This window comes from Argiope bruennichi, chromosome 4, assembly GCF_947563725.1.
Source record: "Argiope bruennichi chromosome 4, qqArgBrue1.1, whole genome shotgun sequence".
Taxonomy (NCBI): Eukaryota; Metazoa; Arthropoda; class Arachnida; order Araneae; family Araneidae; genus Argiope; species Argiope bruennichi.
Genome location: NC_079154.1, coordinates 113,594,127 through 113,614,339, shown reverse-complemented (window position 1 = coordinate 113,614,339; position 20,213 = coordinate 113,594,127). Strand labels below are relative to the sequence as shown.

Here is a 20,213-nt window from a genome sequence, read left to right as displayed (position 1 = left end):
AACATTAATTTTGAGGTTTCAAAATTAATGTTAAATTTCAGTTCAACATTTGAATATTATAAATGATACTAAGCTTGTTCAGAAATCTATTTTTATTTCATAATTTTTTAAAGGCTTTGTTTTAGAATTTTCTTGTTATTTTTTGAGTTTGTAAATCTTGTATAAATTCTTTTCTAAAAAAATCAATAATTTTCAAATTCTGATTAATTTTTTTTTGTCAAATATAATGTTTTTAAGCAAAAAGGATTGGTCCTCAGATTTCATACCAAGGAAAAGTAAGCCTTCTTTGAATAAAACGGCACTGAATTTCAATAGCTACACTAACTAATGTTAATTGGAATCTTGGCATCTGTTGACAATATAATGGTGTGCCAACTATATATGAATTTTTACACCAAACAAGATATCAGTAATGAAATGACTAATGACAAATATAATAATAAAAATAAGAGTGTAAACTTTGTCAGACTAAATAATAAATTCTTTATTTATTATTTAGTCTGACATAATAAATAAAGAAACATAATAAATTTTTTATTTATGTTTCAATAAATTCTTTATTTATGTTTTCAAATTTGAGTAGCATCTTAGCCGTTGCAGTTCCAATGAACTGCCCCGTTGCCCAGGGAACACCACGTGGAGGTGTGCTACTCTCGTTCCCCGCCCGCCAACCCTCCCTTCAACATCCGATGACAGTCCTGATTTTAAGACAGCATCGATACTACAGTTCTGATCTTAAACTGCATTCTGCCGCTGCCGGTATTCAGCCGGCAAGTCCAAGGCCATGCAAAGTTGGTAAACTGCAAATGACTCCACAACTGGCACTCCAATAGGAGCCAGTCGTGCTGGCAACTTTAACGCACAGCACATTTCGTAAACCATGACAGATTTTACGATCGGAGTCTCAGCCTTTTGGACTTGAATGGGAGCCAATTCAACAGGTAGCTCCAGAGCTCGGCAGATCTTATAAACGACAAACGAGCGCACTACAGCAACTCGGGGTACAGGCGGGTCAGATGATACATCTGTATCAAGATCCAAAACTGGATTTGAATCTACATCCCCAATAGATGGCAAATTGGGGGTAAGGAAATATTCTAGTATTTCCCAAATCGTCATTAAGACGAGGAACACAATGATGGCCGAAGCCTCATTGAAGTTCTCGAAAAGCGCACTAAGCATTATAACTCAGCAAAAAAAGTCGCACAACGTTCGGTTGTAAAACAGTGAATGAATTTTAGCAGAAAACAACAGAACAGGAATCCATTGTTTATTCCATGAGATTGTTTAGAATCTATAACTTTGTTAAACATTTAAACTGTTATATTGTTGTTGACAATAGCAAAAGTGACTGTTGAAATTAACAACTAAAATATGATCAATAATTATTATCAAGCCAACAAATGTAAGACTATCAATAATACAAATTAGGGACGTAAGGGGAGGGAGAAAGGAAAAAATTAATATCAAAAAGAATTTTTTAATTTTTGTAGAATTACTTAATGTAAGTATTATAAAAATATGACTTTTTATGGGAGGTAAATTTAATATAGCTTAATGAAAATGCAAGCAAAATATAAAAATTATATTTCAATAAAACGTTTCAAATGGGACAATAAGAATTTTTTTTTTCCTGACTATGGACAAAGAAAATTAGGGATGGATAGGAGTTAGGCGGGAAATGGCAGAAAAAAGAAAGGGGGAGTTAATTTTAACCAAAAAGGAACATCTTAATTTTGAAAGGTTGAATATTTATCAGATCATTTATAAATAGTTTTTTTCTGAGCTCAAACGCTTTAAAAACATAATAAAATTTCATGTTACGGGAACAATACTTCCGCCATTTTGTTTTATGTGTTGGGAGAAAAGTATCTGCGTTGAGCTATATGTGTAAGAAGTTAGGAAATAATTGCAGAAGTATTAATGATTTTAAGCTTCATAGGCTTGATTAAATTCCTTTTTCTCTATAGTTATTCATTCTAATTCTGTGTGACATTTCTAATTCTTTGAGCTAGATTTCTAGATGCTATTTATGATAATTTTTTTAAATAAAAATGTTCCTAAATATGCTTATAGAAATTTATATCCAGAAATCAAATCCATAGTTTACAATGGTAAAGTATATAAAATGTTAATATGGAAATTCACTCAAGAAGATTTCATATAGTTCAGTTATATTAACATCCTTATTGAACAACGCTAGGGTAATTTTGAACCGAGGGGACGGTAAGTCGGTTAACATCCCTTTCAGCATTGATGGGTTCCAATTATTTAAAACAGAAGGATTTAGCTAACCCCAATTTAGATAATAGTTGCATGTTGGAAATCCATCTCTTCCCCACCCCCCTCCCGCCTCGAGGTCCAGATCTATTACTATTTTGTCGCCGTAGATACCATATATATTTATATTTCTTGTATACTAGGATATAAAGGTTAAAGAAAAAAAATGAATTTCCATTTTTCGATTTTCTGCTGAGAGATAGGAAAGGATTTTCAGTTACTCCGTACAATATGTATCTTGAAGTAATTAGGAACTTGCCTTTAATGTAATAAATTCCTATATTTTTCATATATTTGGTATTATTTATTATATGATTGGACGCCATATTCACTCTTAGGAACTCGGCAGCATTCGTGTCAGCGAATTATGTTCATTATATTATGTCAAATTAAAAACTAGCACTTTTAAAATATCTGTCATGTGATGTACATACATATTACCTTGAATGAATAAAAGGTGATTATTAAGTTCCGTTTAGGCATTCTGTCTGTGAACAAGACTTTGGAAAATGCTTTGAACTAAGCGGATGAAATTCGGCATAGTGATTTAAAACCAGATTTGTATATCTATCAAATTTAGAATGAAATACATTCAGATAATAACAAACCGTCTGTCTAATTGTTTGACTTCAAGTCTCCGTAACAAAAAACGCAAAGCATTTATTAGAAAAAATTTGGTACTTAAAGATGTAAAATGTAGATACATCAAGTTTGAATCAAATCTGTCAAATGGTTAACAGTTTGACGCAGGCATGCTAACGCAATAATTCATAAGTGCAATGGCTTGCGATATTAGCAAAGTTCTTGTGACTTCAATTATAGTTGTGTGTGAAATTTCGGTTTCAATTGGCGGATTAAAAATCTTCAAAATACACACCAACACGCTAAATTAAGCGAAACTGCCGAATTTTCGATAAAGATCTCTATTTCTTAACTATTGCTTGGCAATGAGATATAAATTGAGACTTTACTCATCATCCCCGATTTTATATGGAGGGGAGGGAATAAGAACTTTACTTGTGATATACAAGAACGTTTCAGGGAGACTACTCCTACTGATTTCTCTATATCTTTCAATGCGCAAGTCAGCGAGATGAGTTTATAGCTTACTATGCCTGCGAACATAACTGCTTTTGGATGAGGTTAGATCTTCTATTCTCTGGTTTTAAATCAGCAGCAATTGAATAGATGGCACTTGGATGACATGGAATAATTTTTAATGTCATTGTTGTAAGTTCTCTTCGATTAATTTCTAATTAAAAATTTAATTAATGGTTTGAAAATTCTTTTCTTAATGAGCATCTAACGTCCAAGTGCTAACTATCTGTGATGCCTGGTTGCTTTAATTTTAACAATCTGTCTTGAAAAGTGTTTTGCAAAATTTTAAATCCAGCATGTTATAAATTACAGATATAATGCCAATCTCTAAACATTATTATGTATGAAATTAGAATATGTTAGATATGAAAAATAAATTGCACGAATGGCACTGAATCTTTCGACTAGACCCTATAACTTTCGGCTGCACTTCCACTTTTGTAATCAATGGCATATTTCCAATTTACAGCAGAGGGTGAACAGGATGAGAAAAGCCCGCAACGGATCAATTAAACGACTCTGTTTTTTCTAGTTGCCAAAATAAATAAATTTGTCAATATTCTATTTATTATAAAATATTAAGATAATATTAATATTTTATTAAATCTCATTGATCATATTTAGGGATTGCAATACCGGACCAAAATTTCAATACCGGTATTCGGTATTTTTTAAATCTTAATACCGGGATACCGGTATTAGAAATTTTAGAAAAAGAAAGAAAACACAGGTGTTTCTTTGTTTTATTTGCCAGTTTTGTTAGAGACTGTAAATATCACAAAAATAATTTGTAATTTATAAATTATAACAGTATATAATCACAAAAAAGTATAGAAACATCTTATTTATTTAAATCACAAAAAAGTACAAATATCACTATTCAGTCTGTGATACTATTACAAATTTTTGAAATGTGATCTTAAAACGCATAATGCATCAATGGTACTGTTATTAAGCCTGAAAAGTAATTTTGTGTAAAAATTATCATCTGTCGAAAACGATCTTTTGGCATCTACGCTAGTTGGTGGTACTGTTAGCAATGCGCGATATACTTTTTCCAAGTATTTACCTCTAAATCCCTCATCTTCAAATAAATCGATTTCTCGTCGGATGGTTTTGGATATAGCTGATTTCTGTATTGTATTTTGGTTTGTTGAAATTTTTTTATTTATCGCCAATTCTAATTTTTGTTCAAAAGACAATTCCTTTTCACTATCGACAGTAGTATCATCATAATCTTCGATAACTGAACCGAATTCTTCTGATTGTGGATAGGTTTGTGGGTAAAAAATTTTAAGGAAATTTACTATAAACTTAATCAGATTTGAATTGATTATTTTCTTTTCTTCTTTTTCATTTTTAAAATCATTATAATTATGTAAATACCAAAAGACATTTTCTATTTCGGTTTGACTTTCTTCTGTGCGATTTTTCAATGTAATATATAATTCTTTAGATAGTGATGTGTGCTGTTCTTTCATGACTGCAACATGAAATTTATTGTTGCATAGCTGTTAATAAATTAAAATCTCTCCGACATAATGCCTCTATAGTCAGTTTTATTGGAATTAGAGCTGATATAGTTCTGGATATTAAGTCGAATTCACTATCTGAAAAATTAATTTACAAATTTAAGTCTATTATTTCTTTTTGGATTAGATTTCTCAGTTTCAAAAATCGTTCCATCATTAGGAGTAAACTGTTCCAACGTGTTTTAGAATCTAATATTAACATATATTCTGTTTTATTTTCAGTTAATATATATTTTAGTAATATATCCTTTTTATAGGGGAACGTTTAAATACCTTAACAATTTTTCGAACTTTATAAATTATAGGAAGCAATTCTTGATAGGTAAATATTTCATCCTCATTAGCAATATCTTCTTCAACAATTACATTGTCATTATCTTCATTGTCAATATCACTCTCACTCTTACTCTTTTCTAAGCTGGAATCCGAAGTTTCTATATCCAAAGTATTTGGATTCTTCTGTTCTTTATTTTTTTGGTATAATACATCTATTACTCCTAATTGAATTCCACGTGCATAGCACAACTGCTGATTTGCACCAATCAACTTTCCAACTTTTTTCATAATTGTTGCTCCATCAGTCGTATGGATACAATATTTTCTTTCAGGGATAATCCATGTTTCGCTAATTCAGATTTAAGCAATTAATTAAGCCATTAATTAGCTAATTAATTTCGCCCTTAGAGAGACATAAACACCAAAACGTATACTATTTTGTTATGTTTGCGATACCTGAACATATAGTGGAGACCATTTTGAAAATGTCTAGTAAATACCGAAAAACCGGTATTTAAACTTGTGAATACCGGTATTACAAAATTACACAAATGTCTCAAAATACCGGTATTCGGTATCCCGGTATTGCAATCCCTAACCGTGAGGTTTCTGCTTGTATGTATACATGTGTGCATCAGCAAAAATGAGATGCTATTATTTTTGTCATCACGAAAATTGATTTTAAGCATATCACATCCAAGAGCATTAAATATCATTAAAAGTATTAATCATTGTTTCATGAAATATTCTTTTTAATTATTTTATTTCATTTCTTCACCCTTTCGCATATAATGAAGAGACTGACTCGCATCTAATTACTGAATTCTTAATTTTAAATAAAGTGAAAGAATTTAAATTGCAAAAATCAATTAAACGCGCTTGAATATCTCTCAAATGGCTTTATAATACTATAAAAATTAAAATAATAATTGTTCCAAATAGAATATGTCATCTAATTAGAAAGTTGAATAAATTCGCAAGTTAAGGATTTAAAAATAAATCATATGTATTCCATGTAATATCGTCATCAATGTGTTAATTTAAAAGAATTATGTGTTTACTTAATTCTGATGAATATTGACATATCTTAAAAGTTATTCCCTAGGAAAACTCGCATCATATAGCGGTCGATTTTTGGAATTAACGCTTAAAATTACTTATATACAAAGTAGCCATAGCTTTTGAACTAATTAGATCATTCTTAGAAAACGATTTTTATGGTCTTCCACATTTTAATAAAAATGTTCACAAAATCACAATGCACTTAAGATGTGTTAATGGAAGCTTTCATTTTTGTTCATTATTGTTGCAAATTTATATGCAAGAAACAGATATTTTCAAATAAAAATGTTTATCATATCGGGATAGCAATGAATATTTATTTGCAATAAACTTTATTTTCGAAGAACGGATGTTTGCATGCGATAAAGACAAAAATCAAGCATTGGGTGAAAGGAAACTTTATTATTTTTATTTACAGATTCTCAAAAACAGGCATATCATATAATAACATTCATATTCAATTTGAATTTTTTTTTTTATAAATACAAGAATTGGTTTTACTAACCTTCTCTCTAAGCACAAAGGCAGATTTTTGTTTTTATACACACCGCTTTTGAGTTGAAAAATTCCACTAACAAATATTCTCATGCATGTACAAACTTCAATATACAATAGAAGAATGAGCATTCTCAAAAACATTGCACATGAAAAAGCATTGTTGAAAATATTCAAGATGCAAAGTTAGACTTCAAAATAACATCTTCTCTTCAGGGGTTACACAGGGAAAAGAAATTTGAGGAAAAGGAATGGAAAGATTTGTTGTCAGAGCGAAAGCTAAGTGATAAGAAATCAGTTCGTTTGATATACATATTGATGGATAAGGATTAAAAAAAAAAAAAAAAAGATCTGAAAATGGTGACAGCTGAAGGCTGGAATAGTTCTGCTCATTACTAACTGATCATCGGAGCGGATCGATCATTGGTAATCACTCTTCGCAGCTTCACGGAAGAAAACATATTCTCCCTGAAAAAAAAAATTGTAATTAAATTCCGAGCGAAACAAAATGAAATTAGATTCCGAGCAAAACAAAATGAAATTAGATTCCGAGCAAAACAAAATGAAATTAGATTCCGAGCAAAACAAAATGAAATTAGATTCCGAGCAAAACAAAATGAAATTAGATTCCGAGCAAAACAAAATGAAATTAGATTCCGAGCAAAACAAAATGAAATTAGATTCCGAGCAAAACAAAATGAAATTAGATTCCGAGCAAAGCGATTGCAATTAGATTCCGAGCAAAGCGATTGCAATTAGATTCCGAGCAAAGCGATTGCAATTAGATTCCGAGCAAAGCGATTGCAATTAGATTCCGAGCAAAGCGATTGCAATTAGATTCCGAGCAAAACGATTGCAATTAGATTCCGAGCAAAACGATTGCAATTAGATTCCGAGCAAAACGATTGCAATTAGATTCCGAGCAAAACGATTGCAATTAAATTCCGAGCAAAACGATTGCAATTAAATTCCGAGCAAAACCATTGCAATTAAATTCCCAGCTAAACGATTCCAATTAAATTCCAAATGAAATTAATTACGAGCAATTAAAGTACGAGCAAAAAAATCTCTACAGAAAACAGCGGGAGTGGCTTTCACAACACTTTCTCGCATATTCTATAACACAGGTATTCTCCCCTTCCATCCTACAAAGAATTATGGGATTAGGAAAAGCCGTGACAGACACTCGGGTACTCAGATTTTTATTTTTAAATCCCATACATGAGAATATTGTACTTTATATCACAGTGATGAAAATCTGTATTTGCGTATTAATCACATGGAATAGGCCAGCAATAGTTAAGAAATATCAACCTTTTGAGGGAAGCCACAGTTTTACGACGAACTTGGGCTATTTACTGCTGACATGCGATTAATGCACGAGTGCCAGAAAATTGATTTTGGAGACCTTTTTTCAGACAGTTGAAATCAAAATTTGGCATAAAACTACACTTGTAGTCGCAAGATCACATATCGAATTTCATTTATTTAAAAACTTTCCGTGCTTGAACTTTCTCAACGCTCCGTTCCTCCCTTCCGTTTTGCATGCCTTTACAAGCATGCAAATGTACAGAGGGACAGGCAGTCAACTCTTTAAAGTATTTGATTCCAAATTGATAGGCGCCTACATTTTAAATATTAAACTAATGTACCAAATTTTATCTACCTAAATTCTGTTTATTTTGTAGTTATCGTTTTTCAGCAAAACCAGACAGAATTCCACAAAACAGATTTCACTTAAAATTTCATAGAATAAGAGACATAATTTGAAAATTAATTCAGACATAATTTGAAAATATCTTTTTCGAACTTGGGAAAGTCTAGGCAGGACCTCGAGGTCTCGAGGTTTTTCGAGACCTCGAAAGACCAGGCAGGCAGGACCTCGAGGTTTTTTTGATAATGACAATATTTTCTCTTTGTACTCGAGAAAAAAAAAAGTGAAAGTATTTACCGATATCAGTCTATACTTTGGTGACTCGTGTATTGTAGTCGCGGGGGTACGACGTACTGAGGGTTGATGCCCCCCTACGTAGAACATATGTTCGCTTCATCTCGTTATTAATTCTACAGCATGTTAAATGGCACCCGTGTATGGCATTAGTTTTCGCCCATCATATTTGGGTTTAAAAAAATGGCATAAATGAACTACTGCTTTGATCCCATGGCACTCCTGTTACCCCACCACTGATAGTGTTGTAATTTTTAAGTGTAATTAATTTTTTGGCATTATTTAAATTCGTTTTTTTTTTCCTAATTAATTTTGAACAATTATTTAGTCGATAAAAATAATAATAAATTTCTTGATTCAATGATGCAGGTAAATTTAAATAAACAAAAAAGGAAAGAAAACTTGTAAACAACTATTAATTTTTAGTTAACTTTTAATAAAAATATGAAATTTTAAATTGAGTCCTTTCGATTATAGTTTATTTTTACCTTTTTTATTTTAATTTTAAAAAGCTTACCAGACTATGAGAGAATAATAATAACCACCACGCAATTATAAAGTTAAAGATGTATATAGGAAGCCTTTTTTTTGTATTACTTTCGCGTTTCTTATTCTCGCTTAAAAAGATTCATTCGACTGCAAATGAGCAATTAAAAAGTCATAAAACTCTAAGATTGAAATATACATTAAATTTTAATTTTGTATTTACTTATGAAACTAGCGGGAGTGGTCTCTTTAAAACTTTCTCACATATTCTATAATAAAGATGTTACCGCAGTGAGCGCCCTGCATGGTATTGACGTAAAACAGTTACGGAATATTAATCTTTGGTGAGAATTTAACCTTTTTACTGATCACTTGTAATATTAGCAAAATGACTTACACGTCATGTTATATCTCATAAAAAATATTCTCGGCACACCAATTACTCTTTCATCATATCATATTTCCTTAAATGTTTTCTTTATTTATTATTAATATTTCTTATTTTATTCAAATTCATTCAACGATCTTCGCAACCACCAACCAATTTAAAAGTTAAATAATTTACAGTAATCTCAGAAGCGATAATTCATTTAAATAGATTTTAGATCCATTTTCATAGGTAGTAATTTAAAGTTAATAAATAACATTTAAACTAATAAGAAGAGTTCAAATATTCGCACTTAAAATACACTTTCAATTCAAGTTCTTGATTCATAAAAATATGATTTAAAAATGTCTTAAGACATATAAGCTCAGTGCGGAAAAAGAAATATTTTTCATTTGAGCACGGTAAAAAATAAGTAAATAAAATAAATACAAAATAGTAATAATTAAAAAAAACTAACTAAAAATAAAAAATAAATAAAAATTACTTTCGTTATAACATAAATTAATAAAATAGTTTAGAATAAGTCTTTTTAGATTATAAAAAATATTTCAATAACAAAAATTATAGATAAACATAGTCAAGAATATAGCGAGTACGTTTGGGATGCTTACTTAGGTTTAGCGTCTTCATTGGCGCCGTCCCTTGGCGAGAATCCTGGCGACGTGGGTGAAAGCAAGGTTGGAGGCAGCGGCGGCGGCGGTCCATCGTTGCAAAAACCGCTGTCGTTGCTGGAGTGGAGGGACATGGGAGGGAGACGTCGGGGCAGGATCCTGACCAAGGGCTCACCTGACGTCAAAGAGGGACCTGAGGGAGTGGTGGGGGTGGGGGCGGCGGGGGTACCGACGGGTAGGCTCTGGGAAGTGTGAAGAAGCTTGGAGTTAGACCGCAGGCGCTGCAAAATGAAAAAACATGATTTATTTCACTTAAAAATTAGAATAAATACAAAAACAAAACAAATGAACATGAAATTAATCATTCATATGAATTATAAGATCAGATGATTTTTTTTAGCGATTGCCTTCTAATCATAAGCGAAATTAAACAGGTATCATCAAAAGGAATTTTCTTATTAAGTCAAGATTCAAATACAATTTGCTTGATCATTTTACCAATATTTATAAATAGAGTTCCCTTCTCAAGAAATGGCAATCGCCGCTTATATCTTGTATTTGAAAATAAGAAGAAAAAAAAAAAATGAAAATATATTATTCCATAGGTACCACTTCTTAATTTTTATATTTGTACAACAAACTAACATTATGAAACTTGTATAAAAGAAATCATGATACAATTTTTTATAATTTTTTAAGGTAGTTATTTTCAAAGTTCCAACATAAATTATAAAATGTGCTTAAAAATTTGCATTCCTTCTCTTCACTGGGAAATTTTTAAAATTTTGCTGCTGCCATCTATTGGGGTAAATGAGCATTAGAAATGTTCATACTTGTCTCGTATTTTTTTTATTTGTGCAGTTATGAACATAGAGTTAAAGCTATTTAATTTCATTATTCAAAATTTGATCTATGAAGCGTCAATAAAAAGTTTAAGCTTTAATACATAGGAAATAATCTATAGATAAATTTAATAAAAAAATATCTGGCACATAAAAATGACATATTTTAAACACATTTCTTGTGTGATGATCTTGAACAAGCATTTTTTCTATTAGATAAATGATGATGCATAGAATTTCAAAACATCTCATATCTCTCTTCAATTAAGCACTTTTTACAAATAATTATTTTATGTGTAAGTCAGAAAATTCAGAGGTGGAAGTAAGTTTATGATAATTAATTTTTCATAGCTGGAAAATGCTAAATAAAATTATGAGCATTAAGGGGAATTTGTAATTTTTTTCGCTACTTTTGAGACTAAACTTAGCACGACCAATAAAAAGTCCAACACCTAATTGAAGCACACTTTATTACCTAATATTTCTAGTATAATTATTTCAAATTTTAAATTTACTATTTCTTATTTGCGCTAATTTGATTTGAACAAATAACAGTTACTTTCAATACCATCGGGATTACAGTATGCAGCCAAGTCCGTAGAATAACACAATAGTTATCAAAACAAGAATTATATTTCTCCTTGATAAAGCTCAGGAGCTTTCGAAGTTAATCTCGTATTCTTCGGATTTCTTATTTATCAGAATAAGTCTTCGAACAAAAATGCGATTAGCGGAGTTCTTGCCATTTCTAATTTCATGTTATTGAAACTCATTTTTAGCTCCTTATCATCAGCCCATGAATCTTGATTTTTTATTCATCAATATTGGAAATAACTAATGTTATAAAAATTGGAAAAACTGGATAATATATATATTTACATGAGCAAGAAAAGATTTTTTTTTAACTTTCTTAGACTAGCCAATAGAGAATTCCGGAATTTTAGTGTGACATATACAGAAGCTTTTGTCTAGGGATGATTCATTTCTACAATTTCTATGCAAAACATATTAATAACTGCTAGAAAAATTGTACATTCATCTTAATATATATAAATTACGTGTCACGTTGTTTGTCCGCGATGGACTCCTAAACTACTTAACCGATTTTAATCAAATTTGCACACCGTGTGCAGTTTGTTCTAACTTAAAAGATAGGATAGCCCTTTTTTTGAATTTTTAATTAGAATTTTAATTATTAATTAAAAACTATTTTTCCCGCCAAAAAATCTTTTCATTTTTCCCATCGCCAAATGAGTACGGCTTTAGTTTTTCTTCCCAAGTCATGAGGCTAGGCTTAAGATTTTTCGGCTGATTATTTGAAACGATTCTATTTATTTTCTTAATGTTTGATGCATTTAAAATTAAACATTGTTAATTAATCGATCTTTCAGATTCATTCTTAAGTACTTTTGAATTAAAATAAAACAGAATAAAGGAAATTAAAAATTTCTAATCTGCATAGCGTTACCCCAACTGGCGTAGAAAAACTCACACATTTGCGTTACTGTAACTGGCGTTGAAAATTCACACATGCGCATTGTGTTCTGATTGTTGACATGACAACCACTATCAACGTATGATTTCAATTATTTTTAAGTTAGTTGCATGTTTTTGTAATTAAATTGTATTTATGTTAGTTATATATTTTTTGTATACACTTATAGTTTTAAGTGCATCGTTTTTTTAGTTTTTTTTTAACCTGTTTTCAACCGATTATTTTAAACGATTCGTTTTATTTTCTTAGTGTTTGATGCATTTAAAATTAAACATTGTTAATTAATCGTTCTGGTCATAATGAATTTGAGAATATTTTATTGACAAATTCTTGAAATATTACATAAATTAGGAAAGATATTTTTTAGTGCCCATAAAGTTTAAACGCTCAGTGACTCTGTTATCAGTTATCATATTATAAAAAAATGCTTTGTTTCAGTAAAAAATATTATTATATTAATTACAGATTAATCCTTTCCACTTTAATTTATAGTATAAATTCTACGGGAACTAACAGAAAATTAGAGAGATACATATTACGTTATGACTGAAAGCGTTTATAATATTATGAGAGAATTATATGACTATCAAAATTTGAAGTTTTAAAATATTTTGATGAAGAAGCTATTAAAGTAGGAATTGCATAAAATATTTAATTATTAAAATTTTAACGAACATTAAGATTGGCTAACCGGCTGGTCGCCAAAGGCGGCTAGTAGTAAATATATGCTAGAAGATTGACTTTTCGAAATGAACTGTTTTAATGTCTAACACCTTTATTAATGCAAAAACTGTCGAAATATGATTATAAATTCCAATCTTTTCTTTAATTGAAACGGCATCCAAAATCAATGACTGATGGGGCTAAATTTGCAATTTCTGCTAAGAAGCCCAATACCTATGTTCTGTAAATCATCGAATTTTTTTTACGGGGTGTACCTTAATTAAACATGCTTCACAGGCTTTTAAATAACCAGAGTGAAATATAGTATCTAAACCTAATAATTATTAGGCTTAGATACTATATTTCACTCAATAAGCCTAATAATATTAGCCTAATATAAGCCTAATAATAAGCCGTCTAAGCCTAATTATTAGGCTTAGACGTGATTCGGATATTCTCATTACCAGCTTGCGGTGTGTCTTTATTTGTAAGGCTACATAATCGATAATTATTTGGAATATTTGTCCATGAGCACAACATTTACTATGATTTCAAACAGCCAATTCAGATGGCTTTTCACGCTCTATAATACGACGATATGAATAATTTCGACTTTACTATCATGCGACATCAAGTAAAGGTCAAAGAAAGGTCGACTTCTCTCATGTGAATTACAATTCCACCTATATTTAAAAACTATTTTTTTCAGCCAGAATTCTCTGCTTTGAATAATCACTTTTTCTTTTTTCAACATACACGCTAATTGTCCAAATTTTCATTCTTGTGCAAAGTTTTACATACTTACATGAGTTTCTTATCAATGTTTTAGATGTTGTATTTGCCGTTGAATTTTTTTTTTTTTTTTTTTTTTTTTTTTCCATTTTCAAACTAATTTTTGCACAGCTGTTCAGTAGATTCAATTATCGATACATTGTAGGGGCATGACAAACACGGCTTCCTTCTAATACTTATTACAAAAACTACAAATCGTGATACAAAATCAGAAATGAAACGTCAATGAAAAACATAATTTTAGATATTTTTATATTCTTACTTATATCAACCAAAAACGTTTGCTTACAAGATACATAGAAAGAAATTGTTTGATCACACATCAAGAATGATGTCCTTATGTCGAAATCATGGACGGGAAGTACAGAAAATCATGGACGGAAACTAATAAACACTAATGGGTAAAAATTATGCTTCTGAAGATTTTAATAGTACCTTTTTGATATCAGTAACAAGAGAAAAGATTTAGCCATATAATTATTGAGATAATCTTTTACTCGTTTGATCATGACTCCATGAATTTAAATCACACGTTCATTTAACATTTTGAAGAGCCAATTCAATTCAATTTGATTTTAGAGCATTAATTGTCTTTCCGAGAAGGAAATACTCCAAGAAGGAGAATTAAGGCCCACAGAGGTAAAACCAGGAATCTATTAGAATAAATTCAAAACCTATATTAAACGTACATAAATATCTAGTTGTACGGCAGCAGCATTGAAATTTAAATGACGTCTGGTACATTATATGACTGTCTCGCTTTCATATGATTTAGTAAAAGCAGAAATGACACACAGCATATGGCAGCGTGGCTTTGGCTTTATAGCGTGACATATACGCTACTTTTGTCACCAAGGCGTCTCCCAACTGGTGGCACCTGAAATGTTAATGCCTTCTTTGTCTCCTGTCGTTACGCCACGGCTGTAAGATGTCTTAAGTGGTTCTGTGTGGCATATCCTTTCCACTCAACAAAGACTTGCGAACTAATTCAATGAATCTTCACGATTATTTAAAGATGCTATAAGAGTTTGAGAATACGATAATATAATTTTAACATAATCACACTAAAATCTATTGGACAAAAGCATGGTAAACTCATGTACAGGAAAAAAGCAGAGAAAGAGAGGCCGGTGCTAGAGAGTTGCGGGTCGACGCCATTACCTGTAAGGAGTCCAAGTTCTTAGCGTTGGTGTCTATGAAAGTGGAGAGGGGTCTGTGGGCGGAGGGAGGTGGAGGAGGCAGCATGAGTAGACCAGAGTCACCAGAGGAGTCGTGGTCGGTGCCGCCGTTCTGCATGTTGGGTGTGGTACGACTGCGACTCACGCTGCAGAAGGTTGAATAAGGACTCGTCACGTCCACGCTGCGGCGCTTCAGTTCCAGAGTGCTAGATAGGGAGAGGAAAAAAACACATAGGAAGAAAAGCAGAGGATCTTTAGGGTTTCCCGTCGATAGTGAGTTAATTTGTTTTTCTAATTATGTGAAGAGCATATACTTCGACCCCGTTTAAAGAGAGGATAATCACAAGAAACTATAAAAAGTTTTGCAGCTTTATCAATATCACGTGACCAATTGACAATTTGACGTAAGGCATATATATATACCAGTACGAAAAAAGGAGGAGGGGTTAAGAGGCAGTTGCAATTCAAAATATCCAGTGTTTCATTATTTCAAAGATTGCGAACACGATCATCTTTAGCCTCGTTCTGACTGCCCGTACGCGTCTTGAGACAGGTTTCGTATGTTTTTTTGAATGTGTGTTCTTTTACCGACAGTTTGCGGGAAGCTCCCGATCGACGTCCACAGGTGGGGGTGGTCCTAAAATTTGTCAGATGGCAAATTTACGACCCTATCCGTAAAGGAAAGGGTCGTCGGAACGGAGCTTTTGACAGATTGTAGACTGGTGGTGAGATTTCTTGACGGAGAAGTGAGATCACGCGACCTGTTGTGGTCTTCTTTTGTAATCCGTGTCTAAATGGGGGAATAACAGTTAAAAAAAATCGAATACTCTTTCAGTACTGCATGCTCAAATGAGATATAATCAGTACGCAATAAACATTTTACATGGTCACCTCATGTTATAAAGAGTTACTTGGAAATAGACATTCATTAAATTAACTGATTAAAAATTTGATCTCCTCAATTTCTAAATCAAACTGAATCCTTGATATTGAAGAGGGGATGATATAGAATTGTTTGAGATAAAATTCCCACAGTTGTTACAATCTATTGTCCTTCAACAGTTTCATGCAATTACTCTATATAACCCATATTTATATTAAAAATAAGGTTAATCTAATCTGGTATTCACTCTTATTCATTTCTGTACTGTTATAATTTTACTGGATACATATTACAATTTATGATGAAGAAAGTGTGCTTTGATGAACAATTTCAGCAGAACCTAAGTTATTATAACAACACTAAATTATTAAGAGTGTTTAAGTTGTTTTTACAAGTAGAGCATTAAACAACAAAAGTTTCTGGATTTTATTCCAGTCTTAAGTCGCTACTTTAAAAGTTAAATTGTGAAATAAACTATAGAATAGTTAAATTTTATTTATTTCCTAATGTTTATAGCAAAGATTAACTGGTTAGCAAACAAAATATTATGAAAGCAATTTCACTCGGCCTTAGAAAGAAAACCGATAGAAAAAAAATTTTTTAGTGAACGTAAAATTATTATAAAATCAATAATTATTGTATGGCTGTTACGTTAGAATAACATAAGATTTGTGATTAACTTCAACTCGTCTTATGCATTGCAGTGCCTTATTATAATTACAAAGATTCACGGTGCGGATGATTCAATGATTATTTTGAATAAGAAAATAAGCATGTTTTCAATTTTGATTTCTGCATGAGCTTTCACAAGGGACATCTTTAACATGAATGATAATTTGAACCCCATCAACTCATTTTTTGCTTGGAATTCAAGATGATATTCTTGATTTTGTATGGCATTTCCTTCAAGGTGATATTCTTGACAAGTGAATTTTACTTATAATATTTATTATAAGATATTTAGAAAATAAGTTTAAAAACTGAACGACTAATTTCAAGCGATATTCAGCAGGGAGATCATAACATTCATGTGCAGTCATAAAAATGGCTGTACTTTTTTAACAACATGGTTGGAAAAGAAATTATATTTGATTATCGTATCTTTAAGAAATTAATTTTTGAAACCTAATTTGAATTTTTTGTATTTCTTAAAATTACTGATCCAGAGGCTAACGTTTACTAGCAGTTTAAATGTGCTTGCCAAGTACGAATCCTTCCCCCTTTCTTTGAATTTTGTATTTTTGTTTTCTTAAAAAGAAACTACAGAATTCCAGAATTTACCCTTACAGAAATGATACCTCCAGAATGCTGGAGAAGAATTAAAATAAAAATATTAATGAAAATCTCTTATATATATATATATATAGGTGAAGTCAGCGCAGCAAGACATTCGTTTAACTATTAATTTCTGCTTTTTCTCAAAAAAAATTGATGGAAATAACATGCTTCATCGTTTTCTATCTGTAACGCAGATATCTTCATTACATGATCGTTTAAAGTAACTTTTTCTGATGATTGCTTCTCATATTAAAAACCAATGCAAGAAAGAAGCACCACGCCAGAATTTTATATCTAATTCGCAGAAAAAAAGTTTAAGCAAACAAGTTTTAGGCCCTCATTAGATAGTGATTCTGAAGAATAAATAATTTTTAAGATTAATATCTACAGAAGAAAAAGATTAAATACGTAAACTTTCCAATCCTTTGCAGACATTTATTTTATCAGATATATGGTTTTATTCAGAATCAGGGAGCAGGTAAAAAATATTTCTATGTAATGAAAGATAATAGATAGAAATACAATTCATCACCGTATAGAGGACAGTTCAAAGTTACTTTTATTTATTTATTAGAAAGTTGCAAATTCAACAAAGTGCCGCTTCGTCTTGAAAGATGTAGGGCATATTCACAAAAAATCATAGAAGATGGCGGCATGTGCAACGAGAAAAGCGCCAGTATTCCTCGTACATTAGATGAAAATTCTGAGTTACTTAATTGCGATTGTACGCAGCACTATCTGTGATGGTATATAGAAGACAACGTGTATGTACCACCTCAGCGTGCTACTCATCAAAGATTTGCGACACTGAATTATTATAGCAGCAAATTTAATAACCAAAAACCAGTTCTTTCACCTGTGGCAAAATACGGGCATTCGATTTCTTGGTTGCCATACAACAAAACCCCCCGGGGGGGGCACCTCGAAATGAGGATGACATGCTTCCGGCATGGTGGTTGGATCTCGCCACCCTGGAGGGTACACAAGTAGGTGGGGGATCTGACTCCTCCCATCGATGACGGGAAGTACTTCCTTGGGGTGGGTTGTACCGCGGCCGGTGACGGCCCTTAGGACTCAACCACAGTTCACGCCAATGTTGCTGTTGCGGCGGTCCGGTCATTCAGTTTTATTGTTTGAATCCGTGTGCCTTTGTGGCGAGTCGGAGAGTTAGATGGTTGACTTTCCATACAACAAATAGAGTTCATGTTGAATACATATAAAAAAATTACCAGTACTTATACAAAGTAATATATTCTTAGTATTGAACACACCATAAACAATTAAATCGTGTTCCATTTCCCCTTAAATGATAAACGAAAAGTTGGACTGGACATTCTATATAATATTATATATTAGGGGAAATTAAATTATTAAATTTCCTTAAGTTACCAAGCGCGCAAAGACCAAATGTTTTATTTCATGAATCCATCAATATGTTTGAAACGACTCAAGCCGGTAGATAACATAGATAGTCTGTTAGTTTATCGGAAAGGTTATCGCAGGGAAACCCTAATAAAATAGAGAAGCAACTAAGAGCTAAACCACCCGGTATAGGAAGAGGAGAACGTGAAGAAGCAGAGCAGCTTTTAAAAGAGCAGTCAAGAGGGTGCCGATATTTTTTGACAGATCTTTTTGTGCTCCCATCAGGAAGGGAGTGATGAATCGAACTCGGCCTTATCAGGGAGAGTTTTAGTCAAATGTTAGGGGAAGGAAATAAATCAGGGAAGGGAGATACAAAAAAGAGCTTACTTGGCATCCATTGGGTGGACGTTGGGCCCGTCGTCCAGCACTGCTGTGTAAGCGATGGGGAACCAGCCGCGCCTGCAACACAGATAGAGAAGAGATGATAAATGCACTTCGAGTGGCAACACACCCGATATTTTGGTAAGTACCTCCTCGAAGAACCCCACAAGAATATCCTTCGTTTAACTTTTTCGGATATTTACACAATATAGCAAGTTGTGTGGTTATCTTCGAAGAATACTGAAACAAATCGAGTATGCACTTTGAACCTCTCCTGTTGACCGATTGTGAATTTAAATCAAATTTTGGACTTAATGTTACTTGTTCATAGCAAATTTCAATTGTCTAGATAATGGATTCTCCGTTAGTATCATAAATTTTTCCTCGTTAAGTAAAGGAAAAGGGAAATTTAAGCAACAAAGAAAGTAAACAAACAAAAAAATAATAAAAAACTGAAAAAAGCATTCTGGAGGAATAGGTGGGATACTGCAGAATACATTTTTCATTTTTAAAACGAACCCACTTTTAAATCACGGAAAGTTTATAATTTTAATCGCAAATTATATAAGTTATTTTTTTAGATAATTTTATGAAACGTTTCCCTGCGTTTTTGTTATGGTATAGCGTACATTTTTCTAACTGCATATGCTGGCCGATTTTTATTTTTTGAGTTATTTTTCATTATTTCCTTATTTCTACCGTAAGAAGCACTGTAATCTCGTTAAATCAATTCAGTATATTCACTTTAATATAGGTACACGTTATTTCCCTGGGAGTACGAGACATTTAATTTAAAGAGCCTAAATGAACTTAACAGGTCACATTGTAAATTATATTTCTTTTTAAATTATAAAATCGTTTTTTTTTAAATAAGTAATAATTAGATTAAGCTAAAATGTTAAGGCATAGTTTGATATTCGATATAAAATTATTTTAAAACCTAAATTTTGCAATTTTTTTGTACGTGGAATATTGAACTGAATTTTTAAAACTATTCGCAATTTAAATTTTTAATGTTTAGTCTGTTGCCAAAATTTATTACTTAAAAAACTACTTGCATAGAGATTAAAGTAAAATGCATAAAATAAAATAAAAATTAAAAAAAAATTGGTTTTCGTGATTGGAGAGAGAGAGAGAAAGTTTAGTTTAGTTATATTAACGTC

At 31.7% G+C, this 20,213-nt stretch overlaps 1 protein-coding gene across 1 annotated transcript in view; it reads right to left on the bottom strand.

Moving 5' to 3' along the window:
• Positions 1–6,641: 6,641 nt before the first annotated feature.
• Positions 6,642–20,213, bottom strand: part of LOC129966697 (brain-specific angiogenesis inhibitor 1-associated protein 2-like) — a 163,813-nt gene continuing 150,241 nt past the window's right edge. Inside the window, exons 12-15 of the mRNA XM_056081216.1 lie at positions 19,057–19,128; positions 15,130–15,352; positions 10,177–10,457; positions 6,642–7,211 (exon numbers count right to left, since the gene is read on the bottom strand). Coding sequence (XP_055937191.1) covers positions 7,139–7,211; positions 10,177–10,457; positions 15,130–15,352; positions 19,057–19,128 — 649 coding nt within the window. The 3' untranslated portion in view covers positions 6,642–7,138. The remainder of the gene's footprint in view (positions 7,212–10,176; positions 10,458–15,129; positions 15,353–19,056; positions 19,129–20,213) is intronic.